This window comes from Chinchilla lanigera, unplaced genomic scaffold, assembly GCF_000276665.1.
Source record: "Chinchilla lanigera isolate Chin_1 unplaced genomic scaffold, ChiLan1.0 scaffold00025, whole genome shotgun sequence".
Lineage (NCBI taxonomy): Eukaryota > Metazoa > Chordata > Mammalia > Rodentia > Chinchillidae > Chinchilla > Chinchilla lanigera.
In genome coordinates, this window is record NW_004955426.1 from 23,810,820 (window position 1) to 23,825,457 (window position 14,638).

Here is a 14,638-nt window from a genome sequence, read left to right on the forward strand (position 1 = left end):
TGCTATATTAAGGGCAGAGTAGAAGGAAAGAGAAGGAGAGGATGAACGAAGGCTTAGGAGGTTGCTTAGCAAGGTACTTGGAGTAGGATCTGGAGTAGAGAGTGAGAAAAACTTTCTACTGAAACTGAACAGAAGGGTATCAGATGGGTATTTGCCAAATCTCCATCACTAGGTGAAAGAATAGTAGGTGAATTTTGACTATAGACAACTATGCGCTTCTGTACAAGTTCCATGCACTAACAGATTGCACCACTGGAGCTCCTTCACCTATGCATTTCTAAAGAAATCTGAACCACATCTTCTCTCTTTTTTTTTTTAAAGTTTCAAATATTTATTATTGATCTGTTAGTGCTGATCACAGAAAAAGAATTAAGATTCCTGATTAAGTATATTCCACTGTCCGACCAATGGTATTTTTTAAGCTTGATATGGTGATATTGTCTTGACTATGGCAAAAAGGGTATCATCTTATGACCTCCGAGAGGATAAATGTGCTGCACTTCATGTGCAACTCCTTACACTCCCAGCTTGGTCCTCCTCCAGTGTCTTCTCTTGGTAATAAAATACCTCATTTTATTACCAGTCTTCATCAGAATCCATTGAGGAATGGGACGATTCCGCTTTTGCTTCTTGGCCAGGCATCGTTTGATTCTGAAAGTCTTGTGAGATGACATGGTTAGGCTCGGAGGCAAGAGCATGCACTCAATGCGGACTGAAGCAGAAAAAGCTTCTCTTCTTGAAGTGACTCTTAGGTTCACATTAAATTCTTATTTTATTGAATTTTTCACCAAATCTAGTATTAAATTTATTGAAGCAACTTTCTTTTTTTTTAAGAGAAAAAAAAATAACAATAAAATGGAGTTTCAACCAAAATCTGAACACTGTTTTCTCCAGACAAGACTTGTCATAGACCCAGGAAGCCATGTTCTAGGGCTTTTGGTAGAATGTGAAAGTGTTTCCATCCCAAATCCAGGCATGGAGTCCATTGTAGAATTCATTGTCAAATGGTGTGTTTAAGGGATCATCCCTAAGTTGGTGATCCTTAGCATATACAGAAAAGCATAGGATGGGAAAGTACTATGGGTAATGCAAGGCAGTCCTCTGTGATAGGGGAAAGGATAGTGGGATGTTTCGGCTAGTGTCACCATCACCCAACGTGTGCACAGCATAATTAGGAGCAGAAGCAAGAGACTGTTCCGCTTGGTTCAGTGTCTCTGGCAGAAAACATACCTTGGAGAACCTTATAAACTGCTCAGCAACTAGGGTACTGCATAGAGCACAAAGAAAGAAATGTAGTAAGTACGTCACATGGGACTATCTGGCTCCTGGAGTCTTAACTCCACTTTTGGAACTCTTACCAAGCCTCGCTTAGTGAACCAAGAGCCAATGCTGTAATACCAGCTATTTAAATTATTTCAGAACAGCATATCTCAGGGGGCCAGTAAAACATATGCAGGTAATTTTTCATCTATGAATCAACACTGAACACCCACCCCCAGTCCCATGCTCTTTTAGCTTAAGTCTTTCCTCCAGCTGTCTTGTTGCTTGTAAAGAGTCTCGTTCACCCAGGCTTGTACTATTCCTGTCATACTTTCCAAGATGAGCACAATACTTTCAATATTCCTGTAAGACATTCTTAGAAGTTTTATTTTTTCTCTCAGAAAAATATTTTTATTTGACATGCTTTAATTCATAAATAAGATCTTGTTTAGCTTTTAAAAATTAGGCTTGAGGGTCTGGGGATTTAGCTCAGCTGCACAGTGCCTGCCTGGGAAGCATGAGGTCATGAGTTCAATTCCCTGTACTGGAAAAAAAAAACCAAAAAAAAAAAAAAATTAGGCTTGATATGTAGGCTTAAAAACAATGCATGCACGAGAAGTAGTGTGCTCTGTGTGAGGTTCTTCCATTGTTAATTGGAGGATCACAGTCATTGCTGGCTAAACTATATCTGGAATAAATGGACCTGAGTCAAAATAAAAGTTGAATTCTCACACTAATAGCTTAGCTTGGCACAAAAGCAGAAATTTGTCCACTGCTCTAGACCACGTTCCTAACTCCAGAGAGCTGGATTATAGATGTGAATATTGATTTCAAGAACAATTTGTCAAACAGTGTGGATGGCTTACCATAAACCATTGTTAATGTAAGAAAAATAACTAGAAGAGACTCTTTTTGCCATTTGATTTGTTAAAAAAATCTTTAGATAAATCATATATTTTAAATAAACTTTGAATCTACAAAGGAGATAAACATTGCGATTCAACTTTAATGGAAGTCAATTTAAGGGAATTATATTTTAATATCTTTCTCAAGGCAGATGTGCAGATAAAATTAACCCCCTCTCATTGCCTGTCCTTCTGTTGTTGTTGTTTTAATTTACTTTAAAAATAAAAGAAGGAAAACATATTAACAAACAGGCATCCATTTACAAAAGAGTATAAAAACAATACAAGCAATACAGAGTTACAGACAAAGTGGTAGGAAATTAACAATGGTTGTTGTGTTACATACTGATATCTTCAAAGTGGTTTTTCAGGAAAACAAATAGAGACATGCAAGACTGATCAAATAATTAACCACTAACTGTTCCTTTCAGTAAAGTGATAGAAGTCAGTAGTACAACTATGTTAGCTATCCTGTGTATACATACATACATACACAATTTCCCCTTCTTTCTTTTCTCTTTTCCCACTCCCAGTTGCTTTTTACTTTTGAGCATTTTCTTTTCATTTCACAGTGTCTGTCATACCTCCTAATTTTTATTCATTCTTTCAGGTTCTTATACTAGTGAGACAATACGTTGCTTATTGCCTTTCCTATTAAACATTCAGCAGCCAATGCTATGGCCCTAAAGTTCTAATATAGGGCAAAACATTAGAATAATTAACTTGAGGAAGAGACAAGAAAAATAGATACCTAGTTACTTTCTTTCATATTTTGTCCCTCGTGGCACTGTTATGATCACACTGTGCTTCCTCTTACTGGCTTTGTGCTCAGTCATGTGACTTTAGACTCAGCCTTAGCCAACATCTTGTACCTAAAACTAACAGTAGCCCAGTTCAGAGCCTGGGCATGAAGAGGCTTCTTTACCCTTTCTGTATTTGTGGTATTGCCTTAAAAAGGCTTCTGATGGGTAGCTGCTGCTTCTGCCTGGCTGCTGTAGTGTCCAGCTTCTTCCAAAACCCCAGTGAGAAGAAAAGCTACCCCAGCCATTACAGCTGGAGGCAGAGCTGTGGTCAAGGCCAGTCTTGTGAGCACTTGATTGTTTTATCTCACTGAAGCTTTGATGAAATTCCTTCACCTTAAAGACATATGACACTGGGAAGAAATCATGCATTTGCTTCTTAAAAGACAACTACATCCTTACAGCATAGTGAACTTTGTCCTCCTGATTATTTGCATTAAAGACATTGTAGCTCTTTACTGTCAATAATTAATGAAATTAACCTTTGTTTCTAATGATGATTAATTCTTCGGTGATCACTACATCTATGTATTGCATAATGTTTACAATAAACAGGAGGTGATGTTAAAACCATTAATATCCAATATCTGCTGCCATGAAAATTACATGAAGTTAAGGCGTCAGACAGAGAATCACCAGTTTCAAAAATAATCCAAGGAAGCATGTAGTTGTGGCAAATGAATAATCCATGTGAGTGCTGTGTAAGTCAAGTCTTCTGATTCTTTTTTTTTTTTGTCTACTTGAGACAGGGTCTCACTGTGCAGTTCAGGCTGGCCTTGAACTTGCAACCATCCTCCTTCCTCAGCCTCCCAAGTGCTGGGATTATAGGTGTGTGCCACCACGCCCAGCAAAGTCTTCTGAAAGGAAGCAATCACCATGAGAAGGCCATAAAAAAGAAGTAGGACTGGATTTGAGCTTTGAAGGGTGGGTAAACTAGCATGGGCTAGAAAGATGGAAGGAATGGTGTGAGCAAATGCCTGGATGGAAAGACATGCTTTGGGATAGTGTTTTTAGATTTTTTTGCTTGTGTACCTTGCAAAGTAATTTTAATAAACTATACTTTCCTGCACATTTTTAGCATTACATCTAATTTTTTCATCTTAAGTTTAAATATTTGCAGAAGATATAATTTTCCAGTGTATTATCAGTATTTATACTCTAACATATAGTGTTTTGGTTTTTTTTTTTACTTTAAGAAGCAAACCCAATACATATAAATGCTATAGTTATGGTGAATGTCAAATTATTGTAACATTGATATAACAGTTGAAAATTTTGTAGTATTTTTTAAAAATAGATTTGATTTTTTAGAAAGTTTTAGTTTTATAGCAAAATTGAACAGAAGTTTCAGAGATTTCTTATAAACTCTATGTCTCTCTTTTATCCTTAAATCCATATTTCTATTCAATTTCCTGCATAAAATTTTAACATTGTATAATATAGTTTCTGCTTGAACATTTAAAAAATATTTTATTAATACATGTTTGCAATACATAATGATTACATTCATCATGGGGAATTGGTACATGTTGGTCACCTTGACACACTTATCTGTACCAAAAAGATAATAATTCAAATTAAAATCATAAATAACTTTGACCATAAAGTCTAAGTATTTTTTTAAAAAACTTCCTTCATTATTATTAGTATAGATAAGTATGTTGACATTTTTAAGCCAGTACTGTTATGGTTAGACTCTGCAATGGTGACCAAAGAGTCATTTATTGCAGGGTTCATCTCCAGTGCAGCAATGTTCAGAGGTGGGGTGCTGAGAAACGATTGGATCAAGAAACTGCTGACCTCATCAAGGGATTAATCCACCTACAATTTCACAGTTGAATAGGTTATTAGGAGGTAGGGCTGAATCAAAGGAAACCTGTCACTGGAGGTATGCCTTTTGTCATGGTTTATGTCTAGATGTCCCCTTTTGTTCTTGCTGCTTTTGCTGTTTTCCACAGCCATGAACTGTTACCCTCTGCCATGGGCCACTCTGCCTTGGAGCCAGCCAAGTATGGACTGAAACCTCCACAAAATGTGAGCTAAATAAATCTTTCCTTCCTTAATTCTGGGCATCAGATATTTTTGTCTCAGCAATGAGAGAAAAGTAACCGAGACAGAATCTGGTACCAGAGAAGTGGGGTCATTGCTGTGACTGCACCTGACCACGTGGTTCAAGAGTCTTTGAGAATGGCTTGTGGCAAGAGTTTGCAAAGGTTTGGAGATTAGAGCTGGAACACCTTTGGCTGTTTTGTATGGGAGATTCTGGTCACAGCACAAAGACCAGAAGGCCGATGGAAGTCCTGCAGTAAAGAACAGGGTCAGGAGGTTTCTGCCGGGAAGAACTTCATTGGTTGTTGGACGACAGATGATGTGTGTTATGGCTTGGCAGAACATTTGTCTGTATTTTGCTTGTGTCCAGAGATTTTGCCTGAGACTAAGATTAAGGGCGGTGGACTAATTAATTTGGCAGAAGAAATTTCAAGGCAGTCTAATATTGGGACAGTGGCATGGCTATTGTTGGGGGCTTTTAGCCAGACTTATGTTAAGAATCAAGAGCAAAGAGTCCAGCAGGATGATTTAAAATGTTGTGAATTTGGCCAGAAAGAAAGCTCCAGTAAAATTTCCTTTGCAGTGGACTGAAAAGATAGAGCTGAGGAGATCTTGTTTGCTGAGAAGGAACAGGAGAACATAAAAGATGGCCTGAGGGCATCTCAAGAAACAGAAAGTCTCCACCTCTTATAGCCTCAAAACTGAAAAAGTGAAAGACTTTGCTTCAAGAAGAAAGCTGCAGAGCACCATGTTCCAGAATGGTGGTAGCATAGAGAATTTGTTCCTTAGAATCAGGTTCAGAGTGCTCAGTGATCCAAGCACTGGACCCCTAGGCCCAACAGAGAAGAAACCCTAGTTACTGTTCCAGCTGGCAGCGGACCTTCACACCATCCACATGGTGCTAGTTTTAGGCACAAACAGAATGCAAGAGTTCTGAGATTAAAAAGGCTTCCACCTAGATTTCAGAAGAAGGCCTGGGAGAACAGACAGTGTGATCCTGAGAAGGCAGTATGTAAAGCTGTGAGGATGAAGCCAAAGGTACAGTGGAGACCCCAGAAGTTTGGAGAAGCCAGGCACATGGCTTGAAGGAGGAAAACTACAAGAAGGGAGCAGAACAGGCCCAAGAGAAAAGCCATAGGAGCTATAACCACCGTAAGTGCCATAGAGGTGGACCACATGGAGCTCACAATTTGCCACAGATTGCCTTGGATATTGCACATGCAACTACAGGACTAAATGTTTACCCTGCTGGGTGTTGGACTTGCTTTGGTCCCAATGCTTTGTATCCCCATTTGTACCTCTTGAAATGGTCATGTTTATCTTGTGCCATTGAATGTTGGAAGTGTTTAACTTCCCATGTGTACAGGAGCTCACAGATAAGAGTTTGCCTTAGGTCTCAGAGGAGATTTGGGACCTGGACTTTTCATCAATGCTGAAACTGTTTGGACTTTGGTAACTTAGAGATGGACTAAAATACCTTTTGCATAAAGGGATGTGCATGAATCCTTGTGGAGACAGGGGCAGAATGTTATGGTTTGTGTCTATATGTCCTCCCAAAGCTTCATGCAGTCATGGGTTTGGCTTCTAGAATTTGTGAATGAGGGACGGGGATATAGCTTAGTGGCATAAGCACCTGCCTGCCAAGCACAAGGTCCTGAGTTTGATTCCTGGTACCATGAAAAAAAAAATACCTAGAATTTGTGAATGATTCATGTTCCAATGCTGGGATTATGGGTGTGAGTGCTACTCTTGCTCTGGAGTGGGTAGCCTGAATATAATAAAAGGGAGGGAAAGAGGTTTGCTCTTGCTGCTCCTTCCCCTTTTGGTCTTGCTGCTTTTGCTGTTTTCTACAGCCATAAACTGTTGCCCTCTGCCATGGGCCACTCTGCCTTGGAGCCAGCTGAGTATGGACTGAAACCTCCACAAACTGTGAGCTAAATAAACTCTTCCATCCTTAATTCTGGGTGTCAGAAATTTTGTCTCAACAGTGAGAGAAAAGTAACCAAAACACCCTTGAAGAATATTCTCTCTCTCTCTCTGTCTCTGTCTCTGTCTCTCTGTCTCTCTCTCTCTCTCTCACACACACACACACACACACACACACACTCCCCCCCCTCTCTGCTTCCTGGATGCCATTAGGGGAAGCAGCCTCCTCTTTCACATGATGCCACCATGAGCCTCTGCTTTGTCTCAGGCCCAAAATAACACAGCACCAAAGACTGGAACCTCAGAGACAGTCAGTTAAAATAAATGTTTCCTCCTTAAAATTGATTTATGTCAGATATTTTGTAATAGTGATGCAAAGCTGACTAACACAATTGCTAAACACAAGTAAAAATGTATTCAAAAACTATTTCAGTGAAGTGAATGTTAATTTTCAAATTAATAGATTACTTTTTGTTTTGTTTTGTTTTGTTTTGTTTTTCTCCGGTACCTGGAACCGAACTCACTACCTTGCGCTTGCCAGGGAGGCACTTTTGCCGCTGAGCTAAATTCCCAGCCCCTCAAATTAATAGATTAATTCCTATCTTCATGAATATTAATGCTAATGCAAGTTCAGCATTAATTTATTCCTACTATTTTCATATATTTAAATGCTAATGAATTTTACTCATATGACTGAATAGATAAGGAGTGAAGGAAGTTTGTAATAGAAATGTCACTCAACTCTTTAATATTCTTCAGAGTTATATACAAAATATCGCATATGTTCTAGTCTTTTATTAAAGATTATTTTTAGGATTGGAGATCCCCATTTAACCCAGTAATTCCCCTTCTGGGTATTTTCCCAGAAGAATTAAAAACATCATACCACAGTGATATATGTGCACCCAGGATGAGGGCAGCAACAATTTGTTATAGCTAAACCTTGGAAACAACCCAAATGTCCATCAACTTAAGAATGGATAAGAAAAACGTGATATTTTTATACAATGGACTATTACTCAGCTATAAAAAAAGATAAACTCAAGGCTTTTATAAGCAAATGGATGCAACTAGAGACCATACTCATAAGTGAAATTAATCAGACCCATATGTGTAAGCACAGTATTGTCTCCCTAGTGTGAGAATCTAAAAGAGTAAATGAAACTGAAATGTACAATAGATATTGTGAAAGGGAAAGAAACTGCTCAATAGGAAAGAACAACTTGGATGAGGGAGACAAAAGAAACAAACAAGGAAGAAAAAAATATATATATACACACACACACACACAAGATAGCTAAGATAATTGTATACTAATTTCTATTGGTTTATTGCAAGGAACAGTTAATGTTTAATTGATTGATAAATCTTGCATCCCTATATCTGGTAATCGGAGCAACTAATTTGAAGATAACAATAAGTAATACAACAACTACTGTTGATTTCCTATCATCTTGTTTTGAAATTCTGTATCGTTTTTATGGTTTTTGTGATGTTTTGTTTTGTTTTTGTCTTTGTTTTTGTTATTTTGTCTTTGTTCTTTTCTCTTTAAAATAAAAAAGGCAATTTACTACTTTAAAAAGATTTTTTATAATCAGTTATGTGATAATTGCTTAGAACATCTTTAAAAAATTATAATTAAAAATTAGAGACTACTTAATTTCCAAAGCATTAGAATCCAACTAAGTACCAAGGTTAGGAATTTGGTTTTTCCCATCCCGTAGTAAAGTATGAGCTGAGTGAGAAGTGAATTCCACTTTTGGAAAGTAGGACATAAGTGTAATAAAAATGGCAAGAAAGAATGAGCTGGATCCTTTGAATACAGCTGAATCACCAAGCTTATATACTTATTTAAAAGTGTACATATGGAAGTGGAGAATTACTATTAGATTGGTTAAATAATTAACAGTTAAGGAAACTATTTCCTTAAAACTTAGCTGCATCCCTCTTAGAAAGTTTCTGTGTACCCTGTATGATATGCATACCCTAGTTTAAAGTTTATGTTTTCACAGAAGATCAAATTGACCAGTTGGCTGGATCAGCCTGGAAACTTACAATGAAGCTGATGCACAGGCTAAAACACAACTAAGGAAGAAATGTTTCAAAAACTTTTGACTTCATTCCACTACTACAGAGACAACCAGTCTAGTCCAAAATGAGCCTATTGTTTCTTGCCAAGAAACATGAAAACTTCTCAAGGATAGAAAGTCATCACCTGGGGAATGAAAAAAACCACATGTGTTCTTTGGCAGCACTTACAGACGCCTGTTTTCACACCTGCATATAGAACCACAGGCAGTTCCAATTTACCAGGTGAATTGATGGAAAGCTCCCTTTGCAGAAGTGGTGTTAGGCTTAGATCACAAAAGAGTAATTCCTTGCATATTGTACATTATTTACAGCTGGTTTGAATTTACATTATAATGATGAACACAAGATGGGTTGGAGGATTTCCCTAATCACTTCTGCCTCTCAGATCTGCTTGCCTACAAGACAAGGGTCTCTAACATTTGTGATACAACAATGTTCTGCAGGCATACTAATTAAAATGAGAAAGTCCCTAAAACAAGAAATTATGAATTAATTGCATGAAGTTCTTGTGACTTTCCTATGTAAAATCTTGGACTGTGACTGCAGATCTGTTTAGTTGAGTCTTTCCGGACTGAAGTGGGTGGAAGCAGTTTATAAGAGTGTTGCTATGCTTAGGGTGTTGCATTGTATCACCTCGGTTTCACATACAGTCCATATAAGAATAATACATCTTTATGGCAAATAAATATTCAATAACAATATTAATGATTACTGTGAATATGTGAAGCATGTTGCTTGAAACCTCTTCTTAAATAATAATTATTGATTCATACTATTCTTTTATACTCTTCATTCAAATGTTCAGGTAATAATCTTCTAGCAGCTTCTTTTTATTAAAAGGCTGCTTGCATATTGCAGAGAAGATGTTAAAGTCTTCATAAAGATATGGTGAACAGGTCGGTGGTGTTGAGGCTGTGGAGAGAAAGACAGTATTTGAAATGGTGGGAAAATGTAGCTTTATGTGAGTCAGAGGACCTTGGGTTTTGGTTTTGCTCACAAAAAGCCAAAGGGCCTCAATTATTTTGTTTATTTCTTATTTATAAAATGAAAACAATACCTTCTCAAACAATCTCACAGGACGGAAACCTATAGAGATGGAATGTGCAAAGAGATTTTGAAAAGTTCAAGGTATTATGCAAATGAAAGTTTCTGTAAAACAATAGATTTTATGAAGACTAAATTTCTTGTAGATTTTTGCTTGTGATAAAAAGGAATTTAATTAATAATGCGGATGGGCTGATTCCATCAGGGCCCGCCTTGTGTTCCAGTTCTGCAGCTGACCTTTCACCCAGCTAGGGCCCCACCCTCAGCCTTGAAAACAGCCTTGTGAGGTCCTCTGATAGCAAACCTGAGTGTGCTGATTAGAATCGCTCCCCAGCTTGCTGGGCTGCCTCACTAGGAAACTCCCTAGCAAATGCTACATAACAAGTTTGTGTTTTCCTTGAACGAAGGAAACAAACAAATTATGAATGATTAGTTTTCAGCTAAGCGGATCAAGATTTCTGTATTCTTTTTTCCCCCTGTATTCTTTTCCCATAAGTCAAACTATAAATTTGCACTGAGAATAAATAACATATGTAATCCCACGCTTCAGACTCTTTACGTTAAGGAGAAAATTGTTTCTTGGATCCCAAATAAAGCAAAGTAAAGTAGTATTGATCTTTCTCCGTGGATTTACAAGGTCTCCCTGGGAAAGCAGCAAAAAGAGCTGGGGTTCACTTGAACACGCAGCGATCAGGTCGTAAGGCTTTAGATAATCCTGTACCAAATATTGCTATGTACTAGGAGGGACTGCCAGCTTGATTCAAGATTCTCACCTTTAAGCTGAGAGCCAAAGTCACTGAATGGTGGTTGAACATATATGTGTGTATATGTATATATATATATATATATATAGTATTTCTTTTATTTGCCCAGGGCCTTCTCCAGCCTTTACATTATTGGGTTTGGTTTGGTTTGCTGTAGGGCCTGCTAAGTTCCCTAAGCAGGACTCAAAATAGTGATTCTTTTGCCTCAGCCTCCCAGATTGCTGGGATTACAGGCATAGACAAGATTGTATGAACTGAATAAAGCATGTATGAAATATTTTATCTGGCACCTGACTCTTGTGTCTTGGGATTTTGTTCTTATTTTGATTAAAGAAATGGAAGCTTATCTGGCCCGGAAAGAGAAGGTTTCTCCACTTTTAGCCAAACCTAATATGGAGTTCTTGTCTTAGGAACTGCCTAGCATCTTAGTGTAGGGTTTCTCAACCTCAGAATTATTGACGTTTTGGGGCTGGCTGCCTGTGTGTTGTGGGATGCTTCACACCGTTACCGGCCTTTACTCACAAGATGTCAGTAGCATCCCCATCCCTGCTCCCTCCAAGTTGTGTTCATTAAGATGGTCTCTAGACATTGCCAAGTGTTTTCTGGGTGAAATCACCCCTGGCTGAGAACCTCTGTCTTAGTTCCTGCGTCAGCCTTACTCTTGCCATCACTACTCTCTTCTTTCCTCTTGTCATCTGCACTTCAAGTTCTGGAGCTTTCTCTCTGATTTTCTTTCCAGAAACCTAATTTTAGTTCTACTTGGCCCCAGTTGCCAGTATTTTAGGAGACACATGTTCATACATTGTTATTTGTCAACTAATTCACCTATTTCTCAACCCACCATGCATTTATTGAGTAACTACTATGAACCAGGCCCCAAAATTATGAAGATAAAAAGACATATTACTTTATACATGGTCAAACAGAGCCATGTCTCTGCCCATGTACCCCTGGGTAGGAGAACAACTGTGTCTTTGTCAGGGACAAATTTGCCCAGCTCGGGACAACGAATGGAGGTCATGGAATGATATCCCTAGGATATAGAACAGAACAGAACCAAACTTCAATTCTACGTCATTTTCCGAATTCCTGGAGCGCAGATCTCTTCACTATTGCACAGATCCCTTAGTTCTAAACTCTAAGACTTTCCTTAGAGCCTACAGCCAACTGTCCTGAGCACAGTGTTTTGAATGGACATACGTACCACATCAGCTCTCTCTCATGACAGTCAGAACTTCAACACCACCACACTCTGTCCTCAGAACTGCTTCCTCTGAGCCCATTCTTCCTGGGTCAACTCCAGAGTGCTAGAACCTCCTGAGAACTTATAATCAGCTATCAATCCAGGAAAAGTTCCCAGGGAAGAGAGCCTTCCTGGGAATTCAAATGTTCTAATTTGCCAGACCTAACACTGGCCATTAGGTTCCAAATGTTCACGTGTCATGTCAGAGTTGCTGTGATCCTCCTAATGTTCATACACGAGCCATTTCATCTCTTACTGGACTCAGTGTAGTCCATTTTATGGGCACTGAGGTTAGGAAACTTAGCCAAAGTATTCTGCATGAACCATGTCCTTTGTATAAACCCTCGTACCACTCTATCACAGTAAGAGAGTTGGAGACATTTCTACTAATTTTTATCTGAAAAAATTCACATGAAATACAGATCCATAGCCTGCTGTTCGTGCTAGCTCTTACTCCTGTACCACTCGACTGAGGCAGAGGAGCCAGGGATCACTGTCACCATCATCCTCATCTGAAAAGTCCCTGCAGCTGTTGTCATCATTACATAGAAGCTGCTTCTTTATGCATCTGCCTGTAGTGAAAATCAGGAAAGATATTGTGTCTAAGGCCAACTTTATTATCAAATGCACTTTAAGGCTGGAGCTGAGGACCTAGACAAACACATTTGAATTTTTTGTGTAGAATATATCAATGATGACCTTGTTGGGGACGCTTTAACACTTGGAAATGTATCTAGGAGCACATTTATTTCTTTTTGCTCATAAGTGTACACAGAAACCCACAGTGAGCAATTGACATGCAGGGATTTCCTATGCTGCACTGAAAGTCAATTCCACAATCATCCTAGGCCTCCAGGGAAGCCTCTGTGGGCACACACTGCTGTCTGTCTCCCAGAGCATCCATGTCATGTTTCCCAGTAAACTGCCCAAAACTTTCAGTGTTCCTTTAGCAAAACTGCACAAAACCAACCAGAAATGTGAGACTTCCTAATGTCAACAAAGGCTTATGGTGAAAAGCGGCACCCACCCTACTGCAGCTCCCAAAACCAAATGAGTCCATGGTTTTAAGGGAGAAGCCACAGCAGCATTCATTGATGTTAGTGAAAGCGGCACTTCACATTCTAGCTTACATGCTTTCTTGAACACCGGATATGTTCTGATGACTCTCATTCAGTATAATGTGCAGCATTCGGCTACCTGGTAAGGCCAGCCACATACTAGATGATTGTCTCTTCTTTTGGGTTGGAACTCAGTTGTGGTGGACTCTCGCCTTACAGCTTCTTCCCAGGAGAGATGAGCAATAGCTCCGGGGAAGAAAGAAGATAAACACTTAGCGTTTGTTTGAGGCAAGGATCACACTGTGACCATTCACTCCAGGTACTCATTCAGCAGTCTCTGGGCAACAGAGAGCCTTCACTTTGTGTTAGCACTTAGCTATAAATGAGATAGTAAAAGTTAATCAATTTTTTAGTGACCATCATGTATTCCTGTTTCCAAGGAGTCTTCACAAACTAGTTTTATTTTTCAGCTGTATGTAATGGCTCATGCTTACGACTGAGCCCTCTGTGAGACTGACATGGGAGAATTGAAAGTTTCAGGCCAGCCTGGACAGTTTAGAGACTTACTGAAATCTTGTCTCAAAATAAAAAATAAAGAGGCCTAAAGTTTAGACCATTGCAAAGGCTTGGAGTTCAATCCCCAGCCGGTACTGAAAAAAACAAAAACAAAGCAAAACAAAATCTTTAGTAATTTTTCTCTTCTAAATCATGGTACTTACCCTTCTCCCCTACATTCCCTTTGACACTTGATCACATGATGTTTTGTATTTTCAATGCATCTTTTTGTTTAATTCATGTAATGCATGCTAACTTTCAAGCTAAAGGGATAAGAGGAAAAAAACTCACCAAGTAACCACATAGATGTTTTACATTGATTAATATTGTATTTTCAAACACACGATGAACTCCTTGAAGCTGGAAATCTTGTTTTACCTTTTTATTTTAAAGAGAAAGAAGAAAACAAACAATAAAAACATTGATACAGAATTTCAAAGCAAGATGATAGGAAATTAGCAATTAAAATATAACAACAAATTATATTGCATGTTGTTATCTTCAAAGTAGCTGCATACAAAACTGATCAGACGATGTAAGCACAAACCACTCCTTTCAATGAACTAATAGAGATTAATCATGCAACTATTTTAGCAATCTTGTGTGCATATGTGTGTTATTTTTCTTCCCCAATCCCAGTTGTTCACTTTCTGTGTATGCCTCCCCTCCCCCAGAGCCTCCAGTTGCCTGGCTCCCTTACAGGTGTAAGGCAGCCATCCCTGCCATTCCTGCAACAAGTGCCTCATCAATCCGGCTTCCTGCTCCAGGATTCTGGTCCTAAATCCCAAACCGAATGCTTTGCCACGTCACACTGCACTTCAGAACTCATTCTTTCTGGGATGGAACATCCTATTCTTTGGCATTTACAGCAATGCTTGGGAGCACTTTTCTGGCTTTGAACTTTCCTTCCTCCTCTTCTAGTCACAACCCTACCTCGGGTAAT

At 38.7% G+C, this 14,638-nt stretch overlaps 1 protein-coding gene and 1 pseudogene across 1 annotated transcript in view; both read right to left on the reverse strand.

The window, feature by feature from the left end:
• C9 (complement component 9) overlaps positions 1–13,298 on the reverse strand; it is a 33,326-nt gene extending 20,028 nt beyond the window's left edge. The window contains 6 exon segments of the mRNA XM_013514935.1: positions 581–747; positions 902–1,027; positions 7,026–7,039; positions 12,503–12,659; positions 12,898–13,026; positions 13,213–13,298. Coding sequence (XP_013370389.1) covers positions 581–747; positions 902–1,027; positions 7,026–7,039; positions 12,503–12,659; positions 12,898–13,026; positions 13,213–13,298 — 679 coding nt within the window.
• Positions 516–674, reverse strand: LOC102021993 (annotated as a pseudogene).
• Positions 13,299–14,638: the final 1,340 nt, after the last annotated feature.